General features: G+C 38.7%; 2 protein-coding genes across 2 annotated transcripts; one reads left to right on the top strand and one right to left on the bottom strand.

Annotated features, from left to right (window-relative positions):
* The first annotated feature begins 2,751 nt into the window (after positions 1–2,751).
* LOC146480807 (fibroblast growth factor 1-like) lies at positions 2,752–11,751 on the top strand. The gene is made up of 4 exons (XM_085109150.1): positions 2,752–2,935; positions 7,212–7,548; positions 7,692–7,795; positions 8,462–11,751. The coding sequence occupies exons 1-4, from the start codon at positions 2,927–2,929 to the stop codon at positions 8,639–8,641; spliced, it is 630 nt and encodes a 209-aa protein (XP_084965276.1). The 5' UTR covers positions 2,752–2,926; the 3' UTR covers positions 8,642–11,751.
* A 237-nt stretch (positions 11,752–11,988) lies between these two features.
* Positions 11,989–19,163, bottom strand: LOC146480806 (phosducin-like protein 3). The gene is made up of 4 exons (XM_085109149.1): positions 18,805–19,163; positions 14,667–14,810; positions 13,208–13,416; positions 11,989–12,324 (listed from the first exon to the last, which is right to left on the bottom strand). Exons 1-4 carry the CDS (start codon positions 19,032–19,034, stop codon positions 12,176–12,178), a joined length of 732 nt encoding a protein of 243 aa, XP_084965275.1. The 5' UTR covers positions 19,035–19,163; the 3' UTR covers positions 11,989–12,175.
* Positions 19,164–23,734: the final 4,571 nt, after the last annotated feature.

The raw sequence follows: 23,734 nt of genomic DNA, 5'->3' as shown, positions 1-23,734 counted from the left end.
ACGTTTCCCCGTTTAAGACTATTGAAATATGACGAAGAATCTATAACGATCTGAGTTATACGGCTGAATATGAGTGTTACAATTGTCCAGCCCAGTTCTTTTGCGTCTTTCTGGAACAAGTTTCCAGTGTGGTAAAAATAAGATGGTAAATTCGCAGCTTGGTAATTACAGGATGAATATTTCTTGTTATTGTATTTCATCTACCGAGTTTAAAGAAACTAAGTCTGCTTTGAACAGCGTAAAAATTTGTTGCGCGCGAAGGTGGTAATACGGGAAACAAACAACCGCAACTTACAACGCAACATTTGTTACGCAACAAAACATGATGTTGCAAGAAAACCCGTTCTTTTTTTTTTTTTTACCACCCCCACGGCACTTTTCGACATTGCCGATCCTAGAAGAATCAAGACGGGGCGCGTACCACATATGAACGTGCACCTAGTAAATGGTCCAGCTCAGCGCGATTTCCCGGTATATCAGTGATGTAGCGCATCTGTCGGACTGGTATTCGGAAGATCATGATGACGTTTTCGATTAACTATATTTCTGAAGGGGAATCGGTTGTTTTTCTTCGGTTGGTCTACTGCTCGTGATGTGATGAACGTTTCATTTTCAAGTGTCCCGTTTATTAAGAAAAAGAATAATAGTTTGTAGCCGTTTAATTTGGTTGTTGTTTTGACTATTCTTGTCTGGACTTACACAATCTAGAACATTTCAATCCATGATTCAGCACAACCGATGAACTTAGCACTGTGTAATTACCTTCATCTGTATTCAACCCTGACAGAGCGCGGAGTCATTTAATGTTTGAGTGAGAACATGATAATGGACTAAAATTCCCTCCTGATAGGAGGAAAACCATCAATAATCCCAACTAAACGTAACGGGTACTGGCAGGCGGCAAACCAGCTGCCTATCTCAGTTACAAGCGTGGCCGAGGAGTGGGGCTCGAGGCTAACGAGAAACAACTGGAAGCCACCCATTTGGCCACGCTGCTAACCTGTGTTGTACGATTCGCCGTCGAATATCTACATAGAAAACTCTACGTTGACTCTTCATGGGAGAAACCGCACTAGTTTTGCGTTCAGCAAGCATTTATATATGTGACGCTACCATTAGTGTTACGCTGTGATTAAGCTCCTCTTTTCGTTCTCCATAGTGGCCCGCAGCAATGAGAGGCGTCCCATTGCTCCATTGCTAGTCGACTTCAGAAACTTCTCTGTTTTTCTAGCCGCTGCCTGGCGCGACAAACGCTGACATAGTTGCGCTATACACATTATCTACAGTAAAATGTCTCGTTGCCTTTATGTAAAACCTGATTTCTCTCAAAAACTAATCGGGAACTTCGCAGTTAATATTATTAGCCGTTCAGATGGAAACTTATACCTCTTACGTTGAGTATCAATGAAAACGTGAGCGACAATATATCTAGCGCCCATTTTTGTCGCCTTGAATCTAGGGCTGTCTGCATTAATTCGTCGAGTCTTGCCTGCAGCACTTGTTGTAATTTCATGCTAGGGAAGTAAAACTTGACTATTAATCTGAAAATAGGCGAAATTATTATCCGTCGCATCTCGTTCACATCAAGTACAGCTCAAGCTACCGCCAAAAATCGAATCAGTGCCCCCGTTCGACTTTCGCGGCCATTTACCCGCACCGGCTCAAAGTAGAGTATATTACTTGTAGTGTGGGATGATTTAACACAGTGTTGCCGGGTCACGGTTTTCGTAAGGCTTGAATTACTTTCGACTCGACTATGTAAACCGAAATTGCGTTTTACTGTTTGATTTCTCAGTGAGCAAGAACAACCTGTTTACCATGTGGAACGCGGGGGCGTCCTCGTGACCAAACAGGTGTTGGCAGACCGATAGCGAATTTATTTCCTAATTTTCCCTTGATCTGTTCCCTTTTTGATAATCTTTTTTTTATTTAAAACACACATTATTACACGGCGGGTTTCTTTACCTCTGATTTTCGCTAGGACCAACAATTGATCCTAAATTAAGTCGATTATTTTAGCTGGATCTATTATTGGTTTCAGCGTCTGAAAGACAAACTAACCCTTAAAAACGAAGGCACGTTTGACGTACGCGAAGCAAAATTCTGCTTAATGACAAGGCTATTTTTGAACCTGCTGATCAGGTCTTTTTGCGTGAAATAAATTAATTCTGTCCGATCCACTTCTCTCCGAATTAATGTCTGCGCAATGGCACAGTGTGATATAATAAATATAAAGGCAACAAAAGAGAAGCTTTAATTCTTAGGGTCGTATTATAAACTGTTGAGTCGTTCAAATTTAAAGCAAACCTTCGAAAGCAAGTCACGATGAAATGATTGCGACATATTGGTAATATTTGCGTAGTGGGTGTGTAGTTATGGAAACGACAGCAACACACGGAAGGATCAAGAAATTGTCCCATTTTCGTCGGGAGAAGCTGACTAGAATTTGATTTTAGGATTAAACAGGATGTTATAACCTGAAATGAATTCTTAATAAAAATGTCAGTTTTAAATGAAAGCTTGTCGAATTATGGGGATCTCCGCTGTCCAATTGCGTCATCGGTCCTCGGGATTTGGCGCGAAAATCCCGCCAAATTTGTTAGATGGTTTTGAGGTTCCATTACGATGCCATACGTTTTGTTTAAAAACCTTAGGTCATTAACACAGTTTATTTGTTTTTTAATCTTTTTTCGGATCATGAGTAAAGGAAATTCTAGCCTACGCTTTCCCGCCGAATCTTTAATCAGCCTGTGAGTGGGCGTAATTTCGGGATGTCGGCCGATTGGCCCGATCGACGATTCCGACTTTAAACGCGCGGGTTTGTAAGCATTTATATAACTACGCGCTTTATATAAATGGCGTGCCATAGCAATGCCTTTAAAGGCTTAAACGATAAATCAGCCTAACAAGTTTTGGATCAAATAGCATGTACAAGGTGAGGTTTCACAATTCTATACGTGGTTAAGGAAGACTTTCGTCTTAAACTAGTAATAATCGAAGTTGGGCCGGCTCTGACGTGTGCATTATAAGCCATATTGAGTTGTGACGCTGTTTAGAAGAGGGAATTATTTCTTTATTTTTCCTTAAAATGAGAACCAAACCAAAGCAAACTGGAATGTTAGAAAAATTCGGTAATTTTTGCTTCTTTTACGTTCAAAGATAGAAAAATCACGTCGTGAATTTTGAATTTTAAAATAGTGTCGCGACTGGTCATTTGTACGTAGTAAGCGAAGCGTTTGTATACAAACATTGGCGCCCACGGATCTTATGAATGAAATTCTTTTGAAGGAGGCCAATTTGCTACCAAACAACTTCTTGGTCTCAAGACGAAAAACATTTAAAGATTTATCCTTTACGAACTCTCAGCTGGAGTTGAAATTTGAATGTTCAAGCTTTTAAAAACGTGCGTCGAGTCGAATATTGAATGGCAGTGAATTTCCACGTGCAGTGTGGCCTTGATGGTTTAACCAACGTATTTTGTTAAATATTTCGGCTTTTATCGCTTATGTTTAACATTCTTGGAACACTTAGACGTGAAATGAAAGAAATATTTAATCAGGTGGCATTTTTTACATATGATTCTAGCTAGCGACGCTATCAAGATCTGTCTAACTTGCTGGTTGTAAACCAAGATGTCTCGTGCCGACGATATTCGTTGCCATGCGATTGTTTTGAATATAGTTTATTGAAAAGAATGAATCCGATAGACTTGCCTACTAATCGTCGGCTTTCTAGACAATTCTATTACCAATATATCCTCCAAAAGTTGGGCTTCGTTGATTGTAACGATAAGCCTTTAAGGGCCAGTTTGGTAATTGGTACTGTTTTTAGCACGCAGAGAAATCCTTAATTAAAACAGTAACTGAGAATTCCACGCTAAAATATTAACCTTGCAGTTGTCAATGATCTAAAATTAAGAAGCAAGTTTGAGATTGTTTTTGTTTTCTACGTAACGTACTGTCGTTATAAAGCTTCAAGATCTCTGACTCAATTCCTTCAAGTGGAGTTGCGTAAATTACGGTTTACAAATTTCAATGCAATACCTGTCCATGTGCAATTGTAGTCGCCGAACTGTTTACTTTGTGAATCATTCTTTCTATTCAACGTTTTAGAATTCACGCGATGGCCTTTGAAAAATTTCACATGATTGCGCCCGCCTTAAAAAATAATACAAAGTGAGATCCCGCCGAGAGATACAATGTTTTTCACATCATTAACCATCCGTCCCGAGAAGGCTATAATCAATAGAGTTTTATCACGGCCAATTCTAAATTTTAAAGAACTTATAATTACTATGCTTAAAAATTACCGTTCTTTAATACTTTGAAAAGACTTCATGATGCCAATTAGCACAACCTTCTAATATAATTATAGATTTCAATTCTCCTAAAACTTCACGGAAGATTTCATTCAAGCTTACGTCAGGGCAGCTTCAACTACTCCAAAAAACAAGACGTATTTACTTATGGAGCGGAAGACTATTTTAAATAATGCATGCATATGCTTGACCGCAACTTCCCTTAAATCAGGAGTTTGAAAGACCGAGGAATTTCAAAACTCCGTCATGTGATTTAGTTGATGTTGCTTCTGTTTAGAAAACACGCTTGACATATTGCAGTACTTAAAACCCTGAGTGGTTGAAATATTTTTCATTTTCCGTAATATGGCGTTTCTATTCTATTCCTGAGTCATCTGGTGTATGCACTTTTATATTATACTCTCATCAATCAAACAGATCTCAAGATCGAATACCTTGATAAAATTACAATGAAAAACAATATAAGTGATACATATTGCCTCTCGTTTCTCCACGTCTTGACAAGAGCCAATAAGCCCCTACATATTACTGAGAGAGTTTTTCACTATTTATTAATCCCTATAATATGGCAGCGATGCCAACGATGAAATTTAAACTTAAATATATTTCTTTCAATTCCATGCGATTTGTTTTGCCAGTCAACTGCCATTTCATTTCAGTTGTTTGATTAGTGTGATCAGGCTCAATCTTTCTCTAATGTTGCCCCCTCGTTTCGCCTTTCCAATTACTGCGAGGTGATTTCCAAACCAAACGCTACAATACGCCGAATATCAGGTTATGTGCATTCAGGCGAAATTGCCACAGAGTTTACGGACACGAGGCGGACACAATTTGGACCCCAGCAACTGTTACCACTGGCCGCATTCACACCAGACACCCGAAAAACCATTTATAGGCCGGGATAACTACGTCCGCTTCCTAGTGTGACTTTGGGACTTCAGTTATTAAACAGTTTATACGGACAGATGCGAACAGCTCATCCTTGAAAACCATCTCAAAATAGATCGATTTGGACGGATAAATAAGACGAGTTGTGGCCACTGTGTGTAAAGTATAAGCTACCGCTCCCACTGTTTTTAATTCACATTAACACAGGTTATTTATGTTAACCCACTCGAATACTTCAGGCGTGAAGTCGGTCGAATTTCTATTGTAGCAATCATCCGAAAATACTGATGGAAAGCAAAATCTGCAAGGCCCGTTTCAAACGCCGTACTAATCCGACTTGACTTAGCGCTGGAGCCCGACTTGGTTTCATCCGCCGAATTTAATTCAGTCAAACTTTGGAAAGAAAAGAATGGCAAGCGGTTGTACTGATATAGCCTGTATAATGTTTATTTGGCCAAGCGCGAATTGCGAGGCAGAATAAACCCTAGATGGCTAAATTAACTAAAATTTGTAATGTAGTTAATACATGGCCGGATTCCTAATGTATGAATTGAGTTCGGTGCGGTGGAAATGGGCCCAATTATTAACCAGTAATTTTTGCTTAAACTTCCGGGATAAAGTGCAACTCCCGGAAGTTGCTGACGTAGCCGTCAAATTCGGATCCGGACAGAAAAAAGCTTTAAATTCCCAGGCTTTTCGTCTGTTTCATCTATTTTTAGAGAGAACGCAGTTCTATTATTAGTGTTGTTGAGCGATAATGATACTTTGCTGGAATGTGCGAACGGAAAGTCATTTCGCTACTTTTGGGACAATTCCATGGTTTTCACCGGTAATGCTCATTTCCTTCCCATTTTCTATGTCAAACCAAAAAGGTTCTTAGATAATTTGTGAGAAAGAAAGGCTGTGGAACAGTTATTCCAAAAATGCGCTTTGTATTAAATCGCCGGGATAAGCTTCGTTTGCTATTTTTGTACGAATAGCGAAATACAGAAGGACGGTTGTTTGAGCCAAAAAAAAAAAGATAGAAAGGGAGTAAGTAAAAAAGAAAAGATTCTTCGAAATTCGTTGATAAATACCATAAAGACAAATAGCATTCTAGACTTGTTTATCAGCCCAGCCCCACCCCCCCCTCCCCCTCCATAAACAATGATTGGTGCCTAAATAAACCAACAGCTAAAAGCAACTATTCTACGCCATTGTGACAGCCAGCGCTGCTGTGAATAATTTACAACAACGTGTTACAAAGTGGTTGGAATCAATGCCTTATCTTTCAAGCATTTTCTTTGGCTGCCTCACCGGCAATTTTACCACACCTTCAGCCTCTCCCCTGGGGATTAGCGACCTTCACACAACCTTGGAAATGTTGATTAATGTTGTTTATATGATTTACAGTTTTCTAATGATTCACCCATGTGGCGGATGAAGGTCGGTGGATCCCAGTGAAATTCCAAGGCCAAAATTTTGAAAAATTTCTTCAGGCTTTAAACGAAATGTACAGTTGTTGAAGGCGGCTCGCGTGCGTTCGCATGTTTGTACCTCTATGAGAGAAAAGCTGGGAACTGCTTCTACTCTGTACATACTCAAAGAACTTTCAGAATGGAGTAGTTTGGTTGTTGCGTACCAGGGATCTAAGATTTAACTTCCTTCTTTGTGCCATTATTACTGTAAATTGTATGGCTTTTAATTTGTGAGTTTTAGTTTTGAAAGAGATCGACGTAAGGTACTTTTTAGAGTCCCTATAAATTGTATTTTGCAGAATGCAGAGCTTTAAATGTAGCTTATAAATACTTTTGTGAAATAAGCTTGGCTAGCTTACTTTTGTTTGCAGTTTGTTTAGGCTGATTTTAGCATGCTTGCAAGATAGACAAGATAGCATTTTTGTTGTTTTACTAGTGAACGCTCACTAAGGCTGAAGTGCACAATTCAGCTTTGCTGAGCCAAATCCATCTTTCAGCATTTTGCAAGTGACTGGACTCTTACTAAGGCCTGTTTTTACCTTTGCTAGGTTCTATTCACCAATGTGGTTAGCTGGATTTTCTTGTTGTGTATAGGCCATTCAAGAATCCTGCCTTCGGAAGCTCTGCCGGTCGGAGCCCTTCCGAAGGGTGGTCGCTGGAGTGAAGGAAGTGGTTCCGAAGATGATTCGGAAATCGAACAGACTTACGTCACATCAGAACGCGGAATATATAGAAGACTGACCATTCCGCGTGTCGACAGAAGTTTGCACAAAAAAACTGTGGCTTATATAAGAAGAGGAAAGTTATTCAACAGAAATGGTTATGCTTTAAGAATAAACTTGGACGGGACGGTTGATGGAACTACCGACAAGAATTCCCCTCAAGGTAATGTTTTTGTTTTTGTTGTTGTTGTTGTTGTTGTTGTCTCCTGTTGTTGTGTTATGGTCGACTCCATGGAGTTCCTCGATAAACAACTGGGAAAGTACCTAATGCACACAACTTAACGGCTCTCGTTTTGTAATCAACAGTTCAATTGGAGTTTCATTCTGTGGGCACTGGCTTGCTGATGATCCTCGGTGTAACAAGTCAAAAATACTTATCAATAGGCGACACGGGTCTTCTTGGCGGAAGTGTAAGTAAAGTTCTGTTATTTCGAAACCTCTAAGCAGTTGACCGGATCGGAAGAGTCCGGCTCTGATATAAGATGGACGTATACGTATAAGGCTAACAAGCGGTCTTGTTCAACGGCAACCTAAAGACGAAGTAATACGGGCAACATTCAGTTCTTGCAACCTGTCCCGCAACAAATGTTGCGTTGTAAGTTGCGGTTGTTTGTTATCCGTATTACCACATCCGCGCGCAACAAGTTTTCAAGTTACAAAAAGTAGAAATGGCGTCTACTTTCTGAAAATTTGTTGCGCGCGTAGGTGGTAATACTTTTCCGTCCTAATTGAGCGAGAAAGTGGTAGATATCTTAAACCATGAGAGATTTTGTTGAAACCGGCAATTTTCGAGGTTAAAAGTGATATTTTGTTGGTCTCTCAACTGATCAAATCAAACGGTGGCCGTTTCAAATTCTGGCATTTTCTTCAAAGCGTTCAGTTTGAAACAGGTCAACGAAAGTACACGATTCATGCACTGTTTTTACGTTCGTAAAATTAGAGACGACTTGCCGGCGTAAACAGCTGCGTTTAACTTTTTACGTGTCGTTCACTGTGAACTGAAGCAATTCTCTTACTTGTTTCCGTACGTGCATTAACTTAGGACTTGCGTTTAATTCAACCTCTTTCTTTTCCAGGACGAACCGTCGTTGAACACCGTTTTTCAGGAAGTTCACGAGGCGAATATGTATCACTCTTATTTATCATACAAGCACAGTAATTGGCTGGTTGGTATCAAGAAAAACGGAAGAGCAAAAAGAGGTCCTTCAACACATGTAGGGCAGAAGTCTACTCAATTTTTGATTACTTACAGTTAAAGTGTTAGAATGACGCAAAAACGAAAGTGAACTCAGAGCGTTTTCAATTGAGTGTCGCAAAACCAAACTCCCAAAAAGCGCGGGAAAACAGTGCGAGCGAAGTAAAGAAAACCCAAGGGAATTCGACGCTCAAGTGAAAACCGCTATCTGGTCAATCAATTAGCCAATCAGCACTCAAAGAAAAAAAGAAAAAGAGCGGGAAAACGTGTAATCGGTGGCATGCGCGGGGGAATCGCCACCGGTTACTAAGCGCGGGAAAACATCCGCAAGGTCACTGTTGCTTTTGTTTTTAATGTTGATTGGCTGAAGAAAAAAGGACGCCTGCTCTGATTGGTTAATGGGTACGTTGTATATGTTTTTGAACCAATGTTAGAGCTAAGCCCAAATTTAAAGCCAACAGTGCACAGAAGTGAGTATCATTTTAGGAGACATGTCTAAGAATTTGCCAAATATTACGCTTGTTACTCGACCTTGTCTGGTACAAGCCCTAAACGTAGCCAACTAGCATCACAACATAAATTTAACGTCGTTATTGTTGAGTTCAAATGTCAGGGTGATTTTCTGTATATGTACGGGTACAACGGTCTATAACGCACAAAATGTGTTAAAGGCCGCTTTGCCATGTCACTTGGATTTATTTGCGGCCGGAAAAAAAAACGGTATTGAATTTGTTATTTCTCTATTTTTGACTCGCAAAACATTGACGAGTTTCTTTGCTTTCACATTGATAAAAAGCCACTATACGTTTCTTACGTGTAAAATGTCGTTTACTTCGATTGTTGCAATGGTTAAATTATTTATATCTCTCTTGGAAAAGAGAAGAAAAAGCGATGACAACAGATTCGCCCACGACAAGAAAACCTACAAGCACAAATATATTTTTCCTTATTTATTTTCCCTCGGTCAATTCATAAAGTAACGAGAACTGAAAACTTTTTTTAAGAATTTAATTTATTTTCAATGTTGTGTTCAAACCCACCCACCCTCCACTCTCCCACCGATGATATTAGTGATTCTTTTTTTTAATTTTTTTTTTCTCGTAAAAATGAATTAAAAAGCCTGTACGATTAGGGCTTTTGCATTGTGTAGGCGATGGACGTTTCATTTGCGACAAAAAGCCTTTGTCTACCTATTTCGCGCGATCTTTACATAATTGGGTCGCGTTGTCACGCGTTCATAACGCGTTGAGCGTGCACACTGCAAAACACCTGTCTAGCAGGCTAAAATGTGATTTATGATCATCAATGAGAAATAAATGAATATAAAATTTTAAGTCTTCTAAGGAAGCTGTAAAATATACAATAAAAAACATGATTTACATGGATAATGTTATCAAGCTATTTCCCTCGAGGTTTTAATACCTCTGAAGTTGGTTGTTGAAATGGAAAAGCGTTTGGGTGACGTTTTCATCGTTTGAAAAGTAGGGAGCTATTTAAAAATAAAGTAAAATTTATTTAAGAATTGTGACAATTTAGGGCGAAAGAAGTTTCGCCCTGAACGTCGCGTTTGAACAAGATATGAAAAGTATTATTATTATGAAGTTGTAAATAGTAAAAAATATGGATATGTTGGAAAAAGAAAACCGTTAACGTATTTTTAGTGCAGATTTGCAATAAAAGAGGAGAAATCTACAAACTTTGTGCCTTGTTCTTCACTGAATCTTCAAATAGCATTGGATTAGAAGGGGGTGGGGGGGGAAGAGAGAAAAGCGAGTATTTGCTGTTATTAACCGAAGTTCCGTACATACTACGTTTTCGTTTGAAAACGCATGCTTTTGAAAATGGAGACTTTCGAAAACGGTTTCAAAAGGGCAGACAATTGAAAACACCTTATTTTGAAAACGATTTGTTTTTAGTGCGGACAGGCTAGGTGGAAAAAAAAAAAAAGACTTTTGAAAAAGGTGAGTCCAAATACCGGTGAGCATCGCACATAAGCAACCCCAGGTCCCAGCAGTTTACGAAAACGCTAGTGCGAACAAAAATATTTTGTTACGTTTTTGGCAAGATGAAAATGGAGACTTTTGAAAACAGAGAGGGTAGTGCCAGGGGTAAATTGGTCAGCGACACCATTGTCGTTTACATGGGTGGAGCCCCGAGAAATTTTGGGTAGGGTGTCCTGTGTGTAGCCTGAAAGGGTATGGTTTTTGTTATTTTGATCATAATTTTTTCTGAATGTAGGTAAGGCTTTGCCTTCTTGGCTAATATTGGGTATGGTTTTACCTTCTCCGTTGGAACTGAATCAATCTCACACACCCTGAGTCCTCAGGCTCTTTACCCAGCAGTTGCTAGGGGAAACTCTGAGGAAATCGATTAAAATTTAAATTTTCTTGGCTATCAATGGCTCTGCCTTTCACTTTCAAGTTTATTCAAAAATTCAAAAATTTAGCAAAAAAGACAGACTGGCCCACAGGTAGCGAGGGCTAATCTAGGCGGCCAGACTTACAACTGTTTAAGGATGAATTAATATTATTACGGTTATAACAGGTAAAGAAATCACAAGTTAAATTAACGAAAAACAAAGAGTAATGAGTTGCAACTAATTGGCTTAATTGACTTCACTTAGATTTTTACTGCAGGGTTTCTGCAAAGAAAAAATTCCAGTACTCCAGAGTCCCCTCCAGGCAACCCATGCCTGGCCAAAGAGTACAAGGACTGAGTGTGACAAGAGTGAATAAATATTCTCATTTCTTCTTCAAAGAAAAATAAAAGAAAAGAACCCAAAATATAAAATGTGACATTATTTCATAATTATAATGTGATTTGGAAACTTCTGGTGTGAAAATGCAACATGGATTCTAGTGGTCAGGTATGAAAATGAGCAGGGAAGATATCCAACACATGAAATTTTGAATAAGTGAATGACCATCGCAATTATGTATGCAAGTTAAGGTGGCTGGCACTGGTTTCCATCACCTATACTTTGATGGATCAATACTACCACTCTATTAGTTGATACAGCAATAATGGAATCAAACAAATGTCTACACATTGGCAAGCAAGTTTAGGTCATTTTCTCCACATAATAGGTTATCATAGCAACAGTATAACCTGTTAAAACACCCCTAATTTTAGCTTTAAGTGGAGTAGTTATAACTCAAAAATAAGCCCTGCGACCCCATTTTTTTTTATTATCGAAGTGTTTTATTATAGAAGTGTAATCAGCATGTTTAGATACAACTTTTTCCTGTGTTAAAAAAAAATCTAGGGCAGGGGTTCGGAGCCACAAATTTAAGCTGGCTCTGGGAACCCCTTCCTATAACTTTTCATAGGAAGAGATTGGCTTAGGATGGCACACTTTTTCATTGACACCAGTTACATGTAGCTCAAACAGTGAATTTTGTCCCAGACTGAAATTTACTCCATGTATTTGTGAACTTGTTTCTTACATGTTTTGTTCATAAAGTCAAGCTGAGATTTAAAACAACCCCCCTCCCCACCCCTAATAAAAGCTGAAACATCAGCCTGGACTAAAATGCTCAGTGTGATCCAGTGGAAACTATGGTCACACATGTAATGGCTTATTTAAATTTTAAGTCTAATCATCATCGTCTTCACTGTCAGAGTCTCTCAAGTTTGCTTGCCGCAAGGAGCTTGTCATGACATCATGAATTTTATTTTTCTTTCGAGGATCTTCTTCTAGCTCTGTTTTTACTGCCCCAGCCTCTGATAACATCCACTCTAATTCTGTGAACACAGATTTCAAGATATACTACGAACAACTTTGTTTTATTTTACAACATTTCTAAGGAATCCTACATCATTACCAGCATCAAACATTCAGACATGTAAAGTAGTTTTAACATATTTTTTCTAATTGAAGGTTAAAATCATAACAAGTGACCATTCAACTGAAAGGTGCTGTTTAGTCATGCCGTATAAAGTACCGTATTATAGTCAGTGCATGAAATCCTAAAGTGTGACCATGAAAGCTACTAAGCAGTACTTTCCTGTGGTTCTGTTTATTATGCTGTACAAGGTGGTTCTAGCTTTTGAGTCTGTGGATGAAATCCTGAAGTGTGACCATTAAAATGAAAGCTACTGAGCAGTACTTTCCTATGGTACTGTTTATTGTGCTGTACAAGGTGGTTCTACCTTCTGAGTCTGTGGATGAAATCCTAAAGTGTGACCATTCAAATGAAAGCCACATACTGAGCAATACTTTCATGTGGTGCTTTTTATTATGCTGTACAACATGGTTCTATCTCTTGAGTCTGTGGATAAAATCCTAAAGTGTAACCATTCAAATGAAAGCTCCTGAGGAGTACTTTCATGTGGTGCTTTTTGTTATGCTGTACAAGGTGGTTCTATATTTTGAGTCTGTGGATGAAATCCTAAAGTGTGACCATTCAAATGAAAGCTACTGAGCAGTACTTTCATGTGGTGCTGTTTACTATGTTGTGCTGGATGTTCAAATAACTAAGTAAGTGGATGAAAACCTATCATGTGACCATTCAAATAAAAGCTATCGAACAGCACTTAATTTCCCCAAAAGGTGTTATGTTTTGTTCTGTTGCCAGTCTTTAAATTTATCATGCATTTACTTTGACACTCTTCAGCCAAAACTTACCATCAATTTTAAGGTTCATTCCTCCAAACACCAGAGGTCCTACAAACTGTTTCTTCATATCTTCCTCACAGTAGATGAATATTGTCGGTAGATGTTTATCAGGATAGTTTGGTATACACGTCGTTGACACACTCTTTAAGAATTTTGTACTTGGAAACTGCTGTGCTAGCCTGGTAAGGTACTGGTTTATTAATGTACATAGTGGAATACTATTTTTTAAGTTAAGGTTGAAACAAATGAAAGCGGGAAATTACGCCATGGCTTCCATAAATTACTGTTGTGTTCAATTTTAAGTTTAACATACAGCCACGTACACCCGCTCAAGCTTAGTGCCTGACTATCAAACATTGACAGGTTCACTTGTGAATTGACAAAAGTTTGAGATATCCAGCTTTAAATTAACAGTTACTAAGTACACAGGGATTCTTCTTAGAACTTGACAGGTTGCCCTAGTAACAGTAAATGTAACATGTTGGATATTGTTAATCAAAAATAGATGTAAGCAGCAAATTAATGAATCCACTTACCTTGTGAGTGAAGTTTGCACATGGTAAAACTCTTTGTTTGGCACAGTGGTGAGAGCACTCGCTTCTCACCAATGTGGCCTGGGTTCGATTCCCACACTTGGTGTCATATGTGGGTTGAGTTTGTCGTTGGTTCTGGTCCTTGCTCTGGGAGGTTTTTCTCTGGGTATTTTGGTTTCCCCCCTTCACAAAAACCAACATTTCCAAGTATTTCCAATTCTATCTGGATTATTGTCAAGCACTTTATTATGAGCCTCTCGCTTGGGAGATTTTGCAAGCACTCCCCATGTTATTGACATTAAATAAATTTCTTTACTTATTTAACTTTACTTCTTGCTGGGTTAGCATAAGGCTTTTTCTAGCTGCTGGAATTTACTGGCATATTTCAAGACTTATCGGTGTGTACATCTACAGACCTACAAGGAGAGACAGAGGAAGTTAACACCAGTTTGTGACTGAAAGTACAAAGACAGGAGCAGACAGGAGTATGGTATAAATATTAAGGACCGTACCTACTAATACAGAGGTATTTTTGCGCAGTTTATTACTACATGTATGTGGGAAAAGGAAATCTTAGCAAGGGCTATTGGAATCCAAGAAGAAATTGGAGGTAACCAGTCACATTTTTTAGAGATAGTCAGGAAACAATAATTCTAAAAAAAGCTAAAATTAATTCAAAGAAATATATGGCATTTTTAATCAAATTGATGCTTTATTACCTCTGAAAACGCATGGTTACCACCAATTTTCTTTTTAAATACCAAGAGAACCTGCTAAGTTCTGATTTCTACCCAAGGTTTAAGAAACGGTGCAAAAATATCTCTGTATTAGTAAGCACCACCCAAGGAAACCGGAGTATCTGAAGATGCGCATAAATTATATATGGCTGTAACAAAAGTAGGCACCATCCTTAGATTACGGTATAAAAAGGATACCCAGATTTGTAGAGATGTAAAACTACCCACACTCCTTTGCCAGCCTTGTTAACTTCATCAACATAGTCCTGTGCTGAGATTTCCTTGACGTCTCCAAACTTTGCTGCCTGCTGCAGTTTTTGCATTTCTGCCATCCTTTGCTGTCTAAAGAAATAAAATGTTTTGCTTGTAGATGAGTAAATCTTGTCGCCAAAACATATCACGGTTCTGATCACATTAAAAACCTCTGCCAAAGATGACAAATGGCTTAGTACAATCCCACATGTGGTGTAGCAGTTAGCACATCAGAATTTTGATTGGAAGATCTGGAGCGGGGGGAGGGGGAGGGGGAGGGGGTGTGAGCGGATAGTAAGGAGCTTAAGTGCAGACATTCGTGAGCCATAGACAGCAACCCAAAGTCAAATGTTTCCTTTTTTGGTACGGTTTTGCTCCCTACCATGGACAGGGAAAGCTCTTGTCAATGAATGTGACTTAACATTACAAACCCGATGGCGTGAAAATGCTCCGAAGAACTGCTCCTCAGTTCTTAACATTTGGAACCGAGGCAAAATTAGAAGGATTTGTATGGAGTCATTGGGGCATAACAGAGCTAATATCTCTACCCCAAATCACAATAAGATGTTGATTTTTGGCAAGTAGGCATTTTTCATCATGCTCTTTCCAATCATATGAAAAAATCCCATAATTTCAAAAATTCAAATATTTGTGATGTCACACTTTAGGACTCTACAGTAACTAGCATCTATTTCTCCTCACAATATTACTGCTTAATTGAACATTAAATTCACGAGAATATAGGAAATGATAACCACAGATAACATGCATTGATTGACAAACAAATTCTCTCAACTAGCCCCATAATAAATATGTAGAGAAATTTAGTTGGGAGAACATACTTGTTGACATTAGAAATTAAAGAGTTAACTGGATGAAATGCAAATGATGCATAAGGATCAAACAGAAATTTTGCAGAACAAATGGATGACCTTAAGAGGTAGCCACTTGTTTCCATTCCCATCAGTTGAAGAAGAAATGACCAGAAATTACCATTCCATTTGCACAGAATTTCCATTTCCATTTGTTGTCTTCTTGTGCCATTGTTGTGCAATCACATATTAATTTTTTGATCTACCAATGAGATTGCATGTTTGGAAATATAACTGGCAAAAAAGCTTACGACACTGACAGTTTCAGAAATCTCCAACCAAAAATTTTTGCAAAATGGAAAGCACCCCTGGACTAGAATCCATTAAAAGGGGATTTAAGTATTCTCAAGTTGCTTCATGCTAAATAATTAACAATAATCGGACGAGGTCGAGCAAAATATTGTGATTTGTCAGTGGCAAGCAGATCTGTGAGACATTGACAAATCACAATATTTTGTGATAACCAAGTAACTTCAATAATAATTTATTATTGTTTTATCATTCGATCACCAAGTATTTTTTCATAATATTGATAAACTAAAGATGTCAAATCACTCTCTGACAGCTCAGGGAAGTGATCTGCCATTTTCACACAAGAGCGTGGCTTCAATTACACATGATCAGAATATTATTTGCAACAAAACACAGTTGGACAATGTTGCGCATGAGCAGACCATTACAGATGAATCCCAGTAACTCGAACTCTGAAGGGAAACGAAAAACTGTTCGAGTTAGCGGGGTTTTGAGTTATCGGGGTCAATTAAAATATTCAATTTTCCAGCTTAATAATTAATAGTTTATTGATTTTCAGCACTTCGGTATACAATATAGAGCACTGCAAGTTAAACTTATTTCACGAGAAACTAATACATTTTGCAACAACTGTAACGATTATGCATTCTTACGACAATGCAATACTGTGAATGTAACTTAGTTTATTTAATACACTCAGTTATGTTCCCTTTTGCGTCATCCACTCTTTGATATACATGTAGTGTTAGAATTCGATCACATGATAAGAAAAACTAATGGGATATCTCAATGGGCATGGGCATCCGTGGCGAGTTATAAGAACCAGAAATTCAAGTTATGGGGGTAAATTTTGATCAAGGGAAATGAAATTTAGTTCGAGTTAACGGGGATTTCGAGTTATCCGAGTTCGAGTTAACCGAGTAAAAATGACAGAAAAGTTGGGTCAAATTCAAGGGAATTGAGAATCAGTTTGAGTTAGCGGGGGAGTTCGAGTTATCCGAGTTCGAGTTACCGGGATTCTACTGTATTTGTATGCAGTTATTTGCAGGTCATATGGTTTGCTCTCAGCCAATGAAAAGGAAGAAAAAAATGTATCAAATGATAAACTCGGTTATTTCTGGCTTAGTTGGCCAACTACACCTGTGTTGGGACCTTAGTTTGTGAGAATGCAGGGCATCAAACATCTCTACTGGATCAATAAGAGCATCCATCTCTCACGCTGGTAAATGGAGAAACTAAATGCATTACTTTTCATCCTTGATTAGCCTTCTATGCAGCTGCTCTCTGGGCTTGTTGCACATTACTTCTCCATGAACATAGGGGAAGAATGCATGACGAAGCCAAAGAGCATGCATAGGGGGCTACCCCTTAATGGAATCCTTGTCTATGTCACGATACATATCTCTTAGACAAGGAATTTCATAGTTTTTGCCAAGGGCAGTCTCCTGCAGAGGTACTTCAGTAAGGTTCATTTCAAAGACCGCTAGATTCGAGCTGGTGATCACTAATGACTGACATAAAACCAAAATCATTTGACTTTTTTTGTATAGTGGGTATCAAGAGAATGGACTTCATCTCGAATGAAGAAGACCTCAAGAGAGTGAAACAAGATCTGCTCATCCAGCCGATACAACAACGACAGCTCCACTTCTTAGGGCATATCCTCAAGAAACCAGAGAATGAATTGGTCAACAGGTACGCCCTTTTTCACCCCAAACATGGCAAACATAAGCCTGGTCGCCCAAAGCTGATGTTTCATCAGTACATTGCCAGGGTAATCAGCCAGGCATACCAACCAACGTCGGAAGAGATTCTAAGCATGATACAAGACCAGAAGGCGTGAAGAAAGCTTGTGACTGACTGCAGTGCAGTTGGCTGATGATGATGATGATGACTATGGTTAATTGCTGGGGGTGCAATCAGCATAATGGACCAACCAGAATTTGAAGCAAATTATAAATTATGGAAGCACATAAAGTACAAAAAAATGTTTTTGGTTTTTTTCTCATTGGTGGAGAAAGTGGCGCGAGTTTTATCAACCAAGCACAGAGCGTAGTAAAGCAAAACCAAAGCAAACGCGAAATTACTTCAACTGAGTCAACTGAAAACTGCTACAGTCTTTTGGTGTAGTTTAGCATGTGATCTTGACTGTAGGTGACTGTTTCGCTATGCGGGTTAGCATGCTACTCGGTTTGAAGATACACCAGGAAAACAACGTCCACAGGATCTACGAGTTGTTTTTGAACTAGTTTAATGCGCAATTTCCACCATGCCCAAGCTAGCTAGTCAATTGAAAGTACATGATACATGTGAGCCGACCAACTACCATTCTTCAAAAATCAGTTCTACTCGAAAACGAAACTTCAACAGCAAACTTTCTCCATAATATTGCTGATATACTTACAATTCTGTAAGGCGTAATCCCGCTTAAGACAGGTTATTTTTCCTTTTGTAAAAGTCATGAACACACCGTTTCCAATAACAGGATTCTTTCTCTCTATATTTGATTTTTTGATCACGCTAGTCCACAAGCAAGCTATAACATGATTGGCTAAATATTATAAAAATGGCGGGAATCTCGCGTGACAGGTCTTATCGCTAAAAAACACAATAATAAAAAAGGCGAAAATTATATACAGCTGTCGAAGTGCAGAACAGTGACAAGCCTTTGTTACTTGGTTAGGAGTTTTAAAGATCTTACTATTAGATGTGGGATGCCTGTGGAATGTGCACCACTCCCAAACACTTTTTATTATTGCATTATTATTTGATTTTAAAGTAAGATCCATAATCCCAAACAGTTCATATGAAAGGAGACGAAAATTGATGTTAACTATCAATTTTCAAAATCTCTTCTAAAACGTTACAGCAAAGCGTTTTTCGAACATTACCTTATATGGTAAAAACGGTAGCAGGGGTATTATTCTGTTTCAACATTTCAAAAACAGATATTTTCCTACCTATACTGTAAAAGAACACGTTCATCCTCCTCATCTTCTAGTTCTTCGAGCTCATCTAAAGTCATATCTTCATAAGCTTTTACTACCTTTATCCCGGCAGTTTTTCTCTGTACTGTTTCCTCCACCATGTTGATAAGCTGATCTTCTGTAACTTCACCCTCTTTTTGCGGCAAAATTCCGTGCCGACGCAGGGCATCGTTCCACTCTGTATCCTCGTTGGGGTTCTGCATTGTTAAAACCGTAGATCTTGGCAAGATTAAAGTTAGAATAAAACGAAGCGATTCTTGTTTGCCCTCCTTGGTTTCGTTCAATTTCCGGCCGACTTGACAGGTGTGGCCAGCTGTTGCCAGTGTTAAGAGTTTGTGTGTCATGTAAGGCACACAAATACAAGATGCGAGAGGGACTGGAAACCAAGTTCACTCGATGATATTTATACACGCACGCAACACATTTTTTTTTCACATTTCTTTTTGCAACAAAGGAAGAAAAGAAAGAGTGTTAGAACTATGCACAGCCTTCTTAGCCTGCTCCAGAAAATCAGATTGCGGTGTTTGATGGAAAGATGGTCCATAAAGTGACAATAATACATGGATTGAGCGGGAAAAAACAAGCCGGAGAAGGCTTGAGTCACGCAGCTGTCCTTTGCTGCGTGATGAGACAAAGAATGGCTGCGTTGGAGACCAGGAGACGGTGAATACCACGAGAGAACTGAATAAAACAAAAGAATTGTAAAATTATTCATCTCTGAGTCTCAGTGAAATTTCTGTTGTTTATTCCCCCAAGCCTCGTAGCCGAGTACGAATTTTTTTTATATCGAAATAGACCAATTCAGAGTTGCTTTGAACCTCATTGTGAAAGAGAGGCTAAGTGCAAAGTTTTTGTTATGAAAATTTTCATTCATATGCAAACTGTGAGGTTCACAGCAACTCGGAAATGGCCTATTGGTCCATTTAATAATTGGTCACCTTAAAGGGAACCTCGACTCCGACAACAAATTGACGGTAAATTGCCGGAAATAGTGTCTAAATTCTAAATTTTAGTTTAAAAAGTAGAAGTAACATTGGAGTGTGCTAAAAATTAGACATAATTATCGCCTATTTTCGATTTTAAATTTCCCGGGCGCCGCCATTTTGGATTTCATGACGTCATACGGTTATCGCTATTGTCAGTAAGCAGAACTATTTTTGTGTGAAACAAAAGAACAACCGCATTACGTCATGAAATCCAAGTCGGCGGCGCCCGGGAAATTTAAAATGAAAAATAGGAAATAATCAAATTCCGTTTTGTCGGACACAAAAATATTATTTCCATGTTTTCCATCAAAATATGAAATTAGATTGTATCTTCAACAATTTAAAGTTAATTTATTTCAAGAGTGGAGGTTTCCTTTAAAAGGTGGCTGGCACCGGTTTCCATTAGTTTCCAGCAGTAATACGTTGACGGATCAGCCCCGATTTACATGTGCGTATTACACTTGCACTCTTTATCAGGTGATACAAGAATAATAATACCAAAAAAATGCGTTAAAGTGCACCTAACAGTAGATTTTTTTATTCGACGAAATAAATCTACTTTCTTTCTAAAGTGTTCCAGCGAAAAAAAATTTTGATTTGGTTGAATCCTCGATTTTCGGTGCTTCAGCGAAGGTTTGAAAATCGCGCCATTTTTGTTGCGCGGCCGTGTTTTGGCGGGGAATGGATCGAGCTGCTCTGTGACGTCACGCCAGGGACGAAGGATCGTTCGCTTTCCAGTCTTTCTACTCATGTTTTGCAATTACATGACCTAATATGCCTTCCCGATGTGTTGTTGGAGGCTGTGGTAACGAACCAAATCTAGAAAAGGAGAAAGGTCTCCATTTACTACCATATTATGGTGATGATCGTCCCGTTGCCTTGAAGAGACAGAAACGATGGGTGGATTTTGCAAAACTCAAGCGTGTGAAGTGGGAACCGACCGAATATTCTCACATTTGCTCCGCTCATTTTGAGAAGGACTGTTTCACAAGACAGGTCCACAATTTACCTGGCCAAGTAAAACCATCCTGGCCAAATTTAATAAAAGATGAGATGTGATTCACTGTCTGAGCTCGTCTTAGTTATAACCAATATAAAATAAGGGTACTGTTGCTACGGTAACCTATTATGTCGATCATAACTTGGAATAAATATGCCGGGTATATTTCAAGCCTGGTGAATGAAAGATAATGATGTTTTATGCAGTCAGTGAATGACAGAGCTTGATACTCGAAGAAAGGAAATCCGAGTGCTCTTATCTGGAGTCGAACCTAATACCTTCCGATTACTAGTTCGGATGCTCTACCACTGAGCTACAGCAGACTCGTGGGTGCAAAGGCCATTTACTCCCTTGAGTCTTCTGTAGCTCAGTGGTAGAGAATCCGAACTAATCGGAAGGTCTTAGATTCAACTCCTGATAGGAGCACTCGGATTTCCTTTTTGCGAGTGTGCGCCTGTGTCACTCACTGAATAATACATCATTCTCGACCATATCTTGTTCACAAATGTTTGGGCATGTTTTGGATTAAAATACCATTATTGTTGTATCACACAATAGTGATAAAGAATGGTTCTCAGTATTAATCTATCACGGTTTAAGTTCTGCAAAGTGATAGAAACCAGTGCCAGCCGCCTAAATCTGCAGTGTACGTTCGATTCCCGCCGAGACAGAACATATTTTTCTTTGCCTTGTGCGATCTCCCATTTCCTTACTAGAGCTAACGCTCAGTGGGAATTTCATTTCATGGGATCACTTTAGCACTTTAACATAATTCTCTGATCCATCATTGTAATCATAAATAAACACGCGACATTACCACAAAACTAAATGCCGGGCTCAAAATAGCTGCGTTTGAAGTCATTTTTCATGCACAGACATGCGAGAAACCTCAAATACAAAATCACGCAAAGAAAGCAAGCTTGTCTTAGTTGCCGCCCATTTGTGGTCTACAGTGTCCAAAGTTTGCGTGGAAAACAAGTCATCATGTGTCCGAAAACGTCTTCAAGGACATCAATTTTTCTAAGCTACTTCAAGCTGATAAGCTTATATCTTCCTGCAATTAACACTTTATCCGGGCTTTGAAGAGGATCATAAAGGATCGACGCCCCACTAGGCGGGCTCAGGAAAATATGTAATAACTCAAACTCGGCATGAGGATATTAAATTTGTTTTTTCATATTAAGTGGTAATCTTGATTGATTTTTGTTTGTCGTGTTAAGCGGTAATCTTCATTGATTTTTTTCTCGTGATTTTCAAGAGATTAAAATGCAAATAAGCAAACAAACAACACTTTATACCTACCCGAAAATAGCTAGAGCTAGTCGAGGCGGGTAGGACTATATATTAAACTGTAAATGCAAATAAATTTTGGTGTTTACAAATTGACATTATTAACAAAGTTTACAAAGCAACAGCACCAACTAAAATAAAACTTAAATAAGTAGTAAACAAATAAGTGAATATACAGAACAAAAAAGGATTCGCAAGCCATATTGATATAAATTACAGGATTGTTACAAATTTATAAGAAATGCAACTGTGTGAGTAGTTGTTCAAACCCTAATCCCCTAATCTACGTTAATTTATTGTTGTACATGATCAAGGATCAAGTTACGAATTAAAGGGGAAGTATCACGAAAATTTGCTGTCATTTCAAAATCCAAACTGAAAATGTTTGACTGTCAGCAGAAACAACTAAATAATTGTCAATTTTGTTAAAAAATATCACCGTAGTGCAATAAAACTGTCGATTAGTGCCTCTGGCCAGAGACAGAGTAGACCGGTTTGGATTGAAACTTGAAAAATATTAGGCTAATGTTTTTCAAGTTCTCGCATTTTTGTTTCCAAAATGCGCTAGAACAGATCACGAGTAGTTTCTTTCAAGAATTGAGTTGATTTCCGGTTTCTCTCGTCATTGTAGAATTATTTGGCAGGTGATTGAAGGTCTTATTTCATCATTTTTAACAAAAGATATCAAAAACCCCATGATACTTCCCCTTTAATGTGCTTGCAGTTTGTTTCTTCACCGAGTTCTTCGAGAAGATTGAGATAAAGAGTGGGGAACGGGAGGCAATCTATTAAATAAGCTCAACTGGGCTCCTATATTATGGGTTACCCATTGAAGATAGCCGGTTTAAGGGATCCGTTTTGCAGGAGACAAGGTGTAGTTCATCTGAATAATAGATCGAGCTGGTGTATCCTGGTTACTAAGGAAAAAATTCATTTCCGCCATTTTGAACGGAAAGGAGGGGTGAGGCCTGAAAAAGTCGAAATAGGGAACGAAAATTGCTATATTTTGGACTGAAGCACACATTTTTTAAAATTCTGAAGAGTACCTCCAGGATAAAGAGCATTAGTGGGCCTCAGGGGGAGGAAGTGGGAAGCCGCATTTTTGGGCTTCAGACTCCAAACTTACGAGGAGTTCTCGATGCAGCACTTAAGAGAAAACCTGGTGACTAGCGATTTGGGCAAGGCTGATTTCACGGTCAGGGACTATATTTTTCCATAAGCTAAACATTTTTTAAAATAACCAACAATGAACTATGATTAGGCCTAGTTCGTTTACATTTTTACGTCACCAAATAGATAATTGCACTGCGATTTTGACATAAGTATTTTTAACTGGGCAGGAATAGGAAAAAGGAAAATTTTTATGGTCATACTTTATGCTTTTGTCGTTCCGTTTTGAGGTGTGCATAAGCACTGTTATTCTTCCGCTTATGAGGGCTTGTGAAGGGAAGTATATTTTTCCATAAGCTAAACATAAGCTTAACCGGGCCGGAATAGGAAAAAGGAACATTTTTATGGTTATACTTTATGCTTTTGTCTTTCCGTTTTGAGGTGTGCGTAAGCGCTGTTATTCTACGCTTATGAGGGCTTGTGCTTGTGCTTGCGCGCCGGTTTCCAGCTGAGAGAA

The sequence above is a fragment of the Pavona decussata genome, unplaced genomic scaffold, assembly GCF_977016875.1.
Source record: "Pavona decussata unplaced genomic scaffold, jaPavDecu1.1 SCAFFOLD_52, whole genome shotgun sequence".
Classification (NCBI taxonomy): domain Eukaryota; kingdom Metazoa; phylum Cnidaria; class Anthozoa; order Scleractinia; family Agariciidae; genus Pavona; species Pavona decussata.
The sequence above is the reverse complement of the archived record's forward strand: the minus strand, read 5'-3'. Positions and strand labels throughout refer to the sequence as shown.

What these genes read in the sequence shown, in the direction of transcription:
- LOC146480807 (XM_085109150.1), top strand. An exon ending in CGACAAGAATTCCCCTCAAG is followed by an intron (nt 7,549 to 7,691) that starts GTAATGTTTTTG and finishes TGTAATCAACAG; the next exon opens with TTCAATTGGAGTTTCATTCT. An exon ending in CGGGTCTTCTTGGCGGAAGT is followed by an intron (nt 7,796 to 8,461) that starts GTAAGTAAAGTT and finishes TTTCTTTTCCAG; the next exon opens with GACGAACCGTCGTTGAACAC.
- LOC146480806 (XM_085109149.1), bottom strand. Translation starts at nt 19,034, where the DNA reads ATGCAGAACCCCAACGAGGATACAGAGTGGAACGATGCCCTGCGTCGG. An exon ending in CGTGTTCTTTTACAGTATAG is followed by an intron (nt 14,811 to 18,804) that starts GTAGGAAAATAT and finishes TTATTTCTTTAG; the next exon opens with ACAGCAAAGGATGGCAGAAA. An exon ending in AATGAACCTTAAAATTGATG is followed by an intron (nt 12,325 to 13,207) that starts GTAAGTTTTGGC and finishes CTGTGTTCACAG; the next exon opens with AATTAGAGTGGATGTTATCA.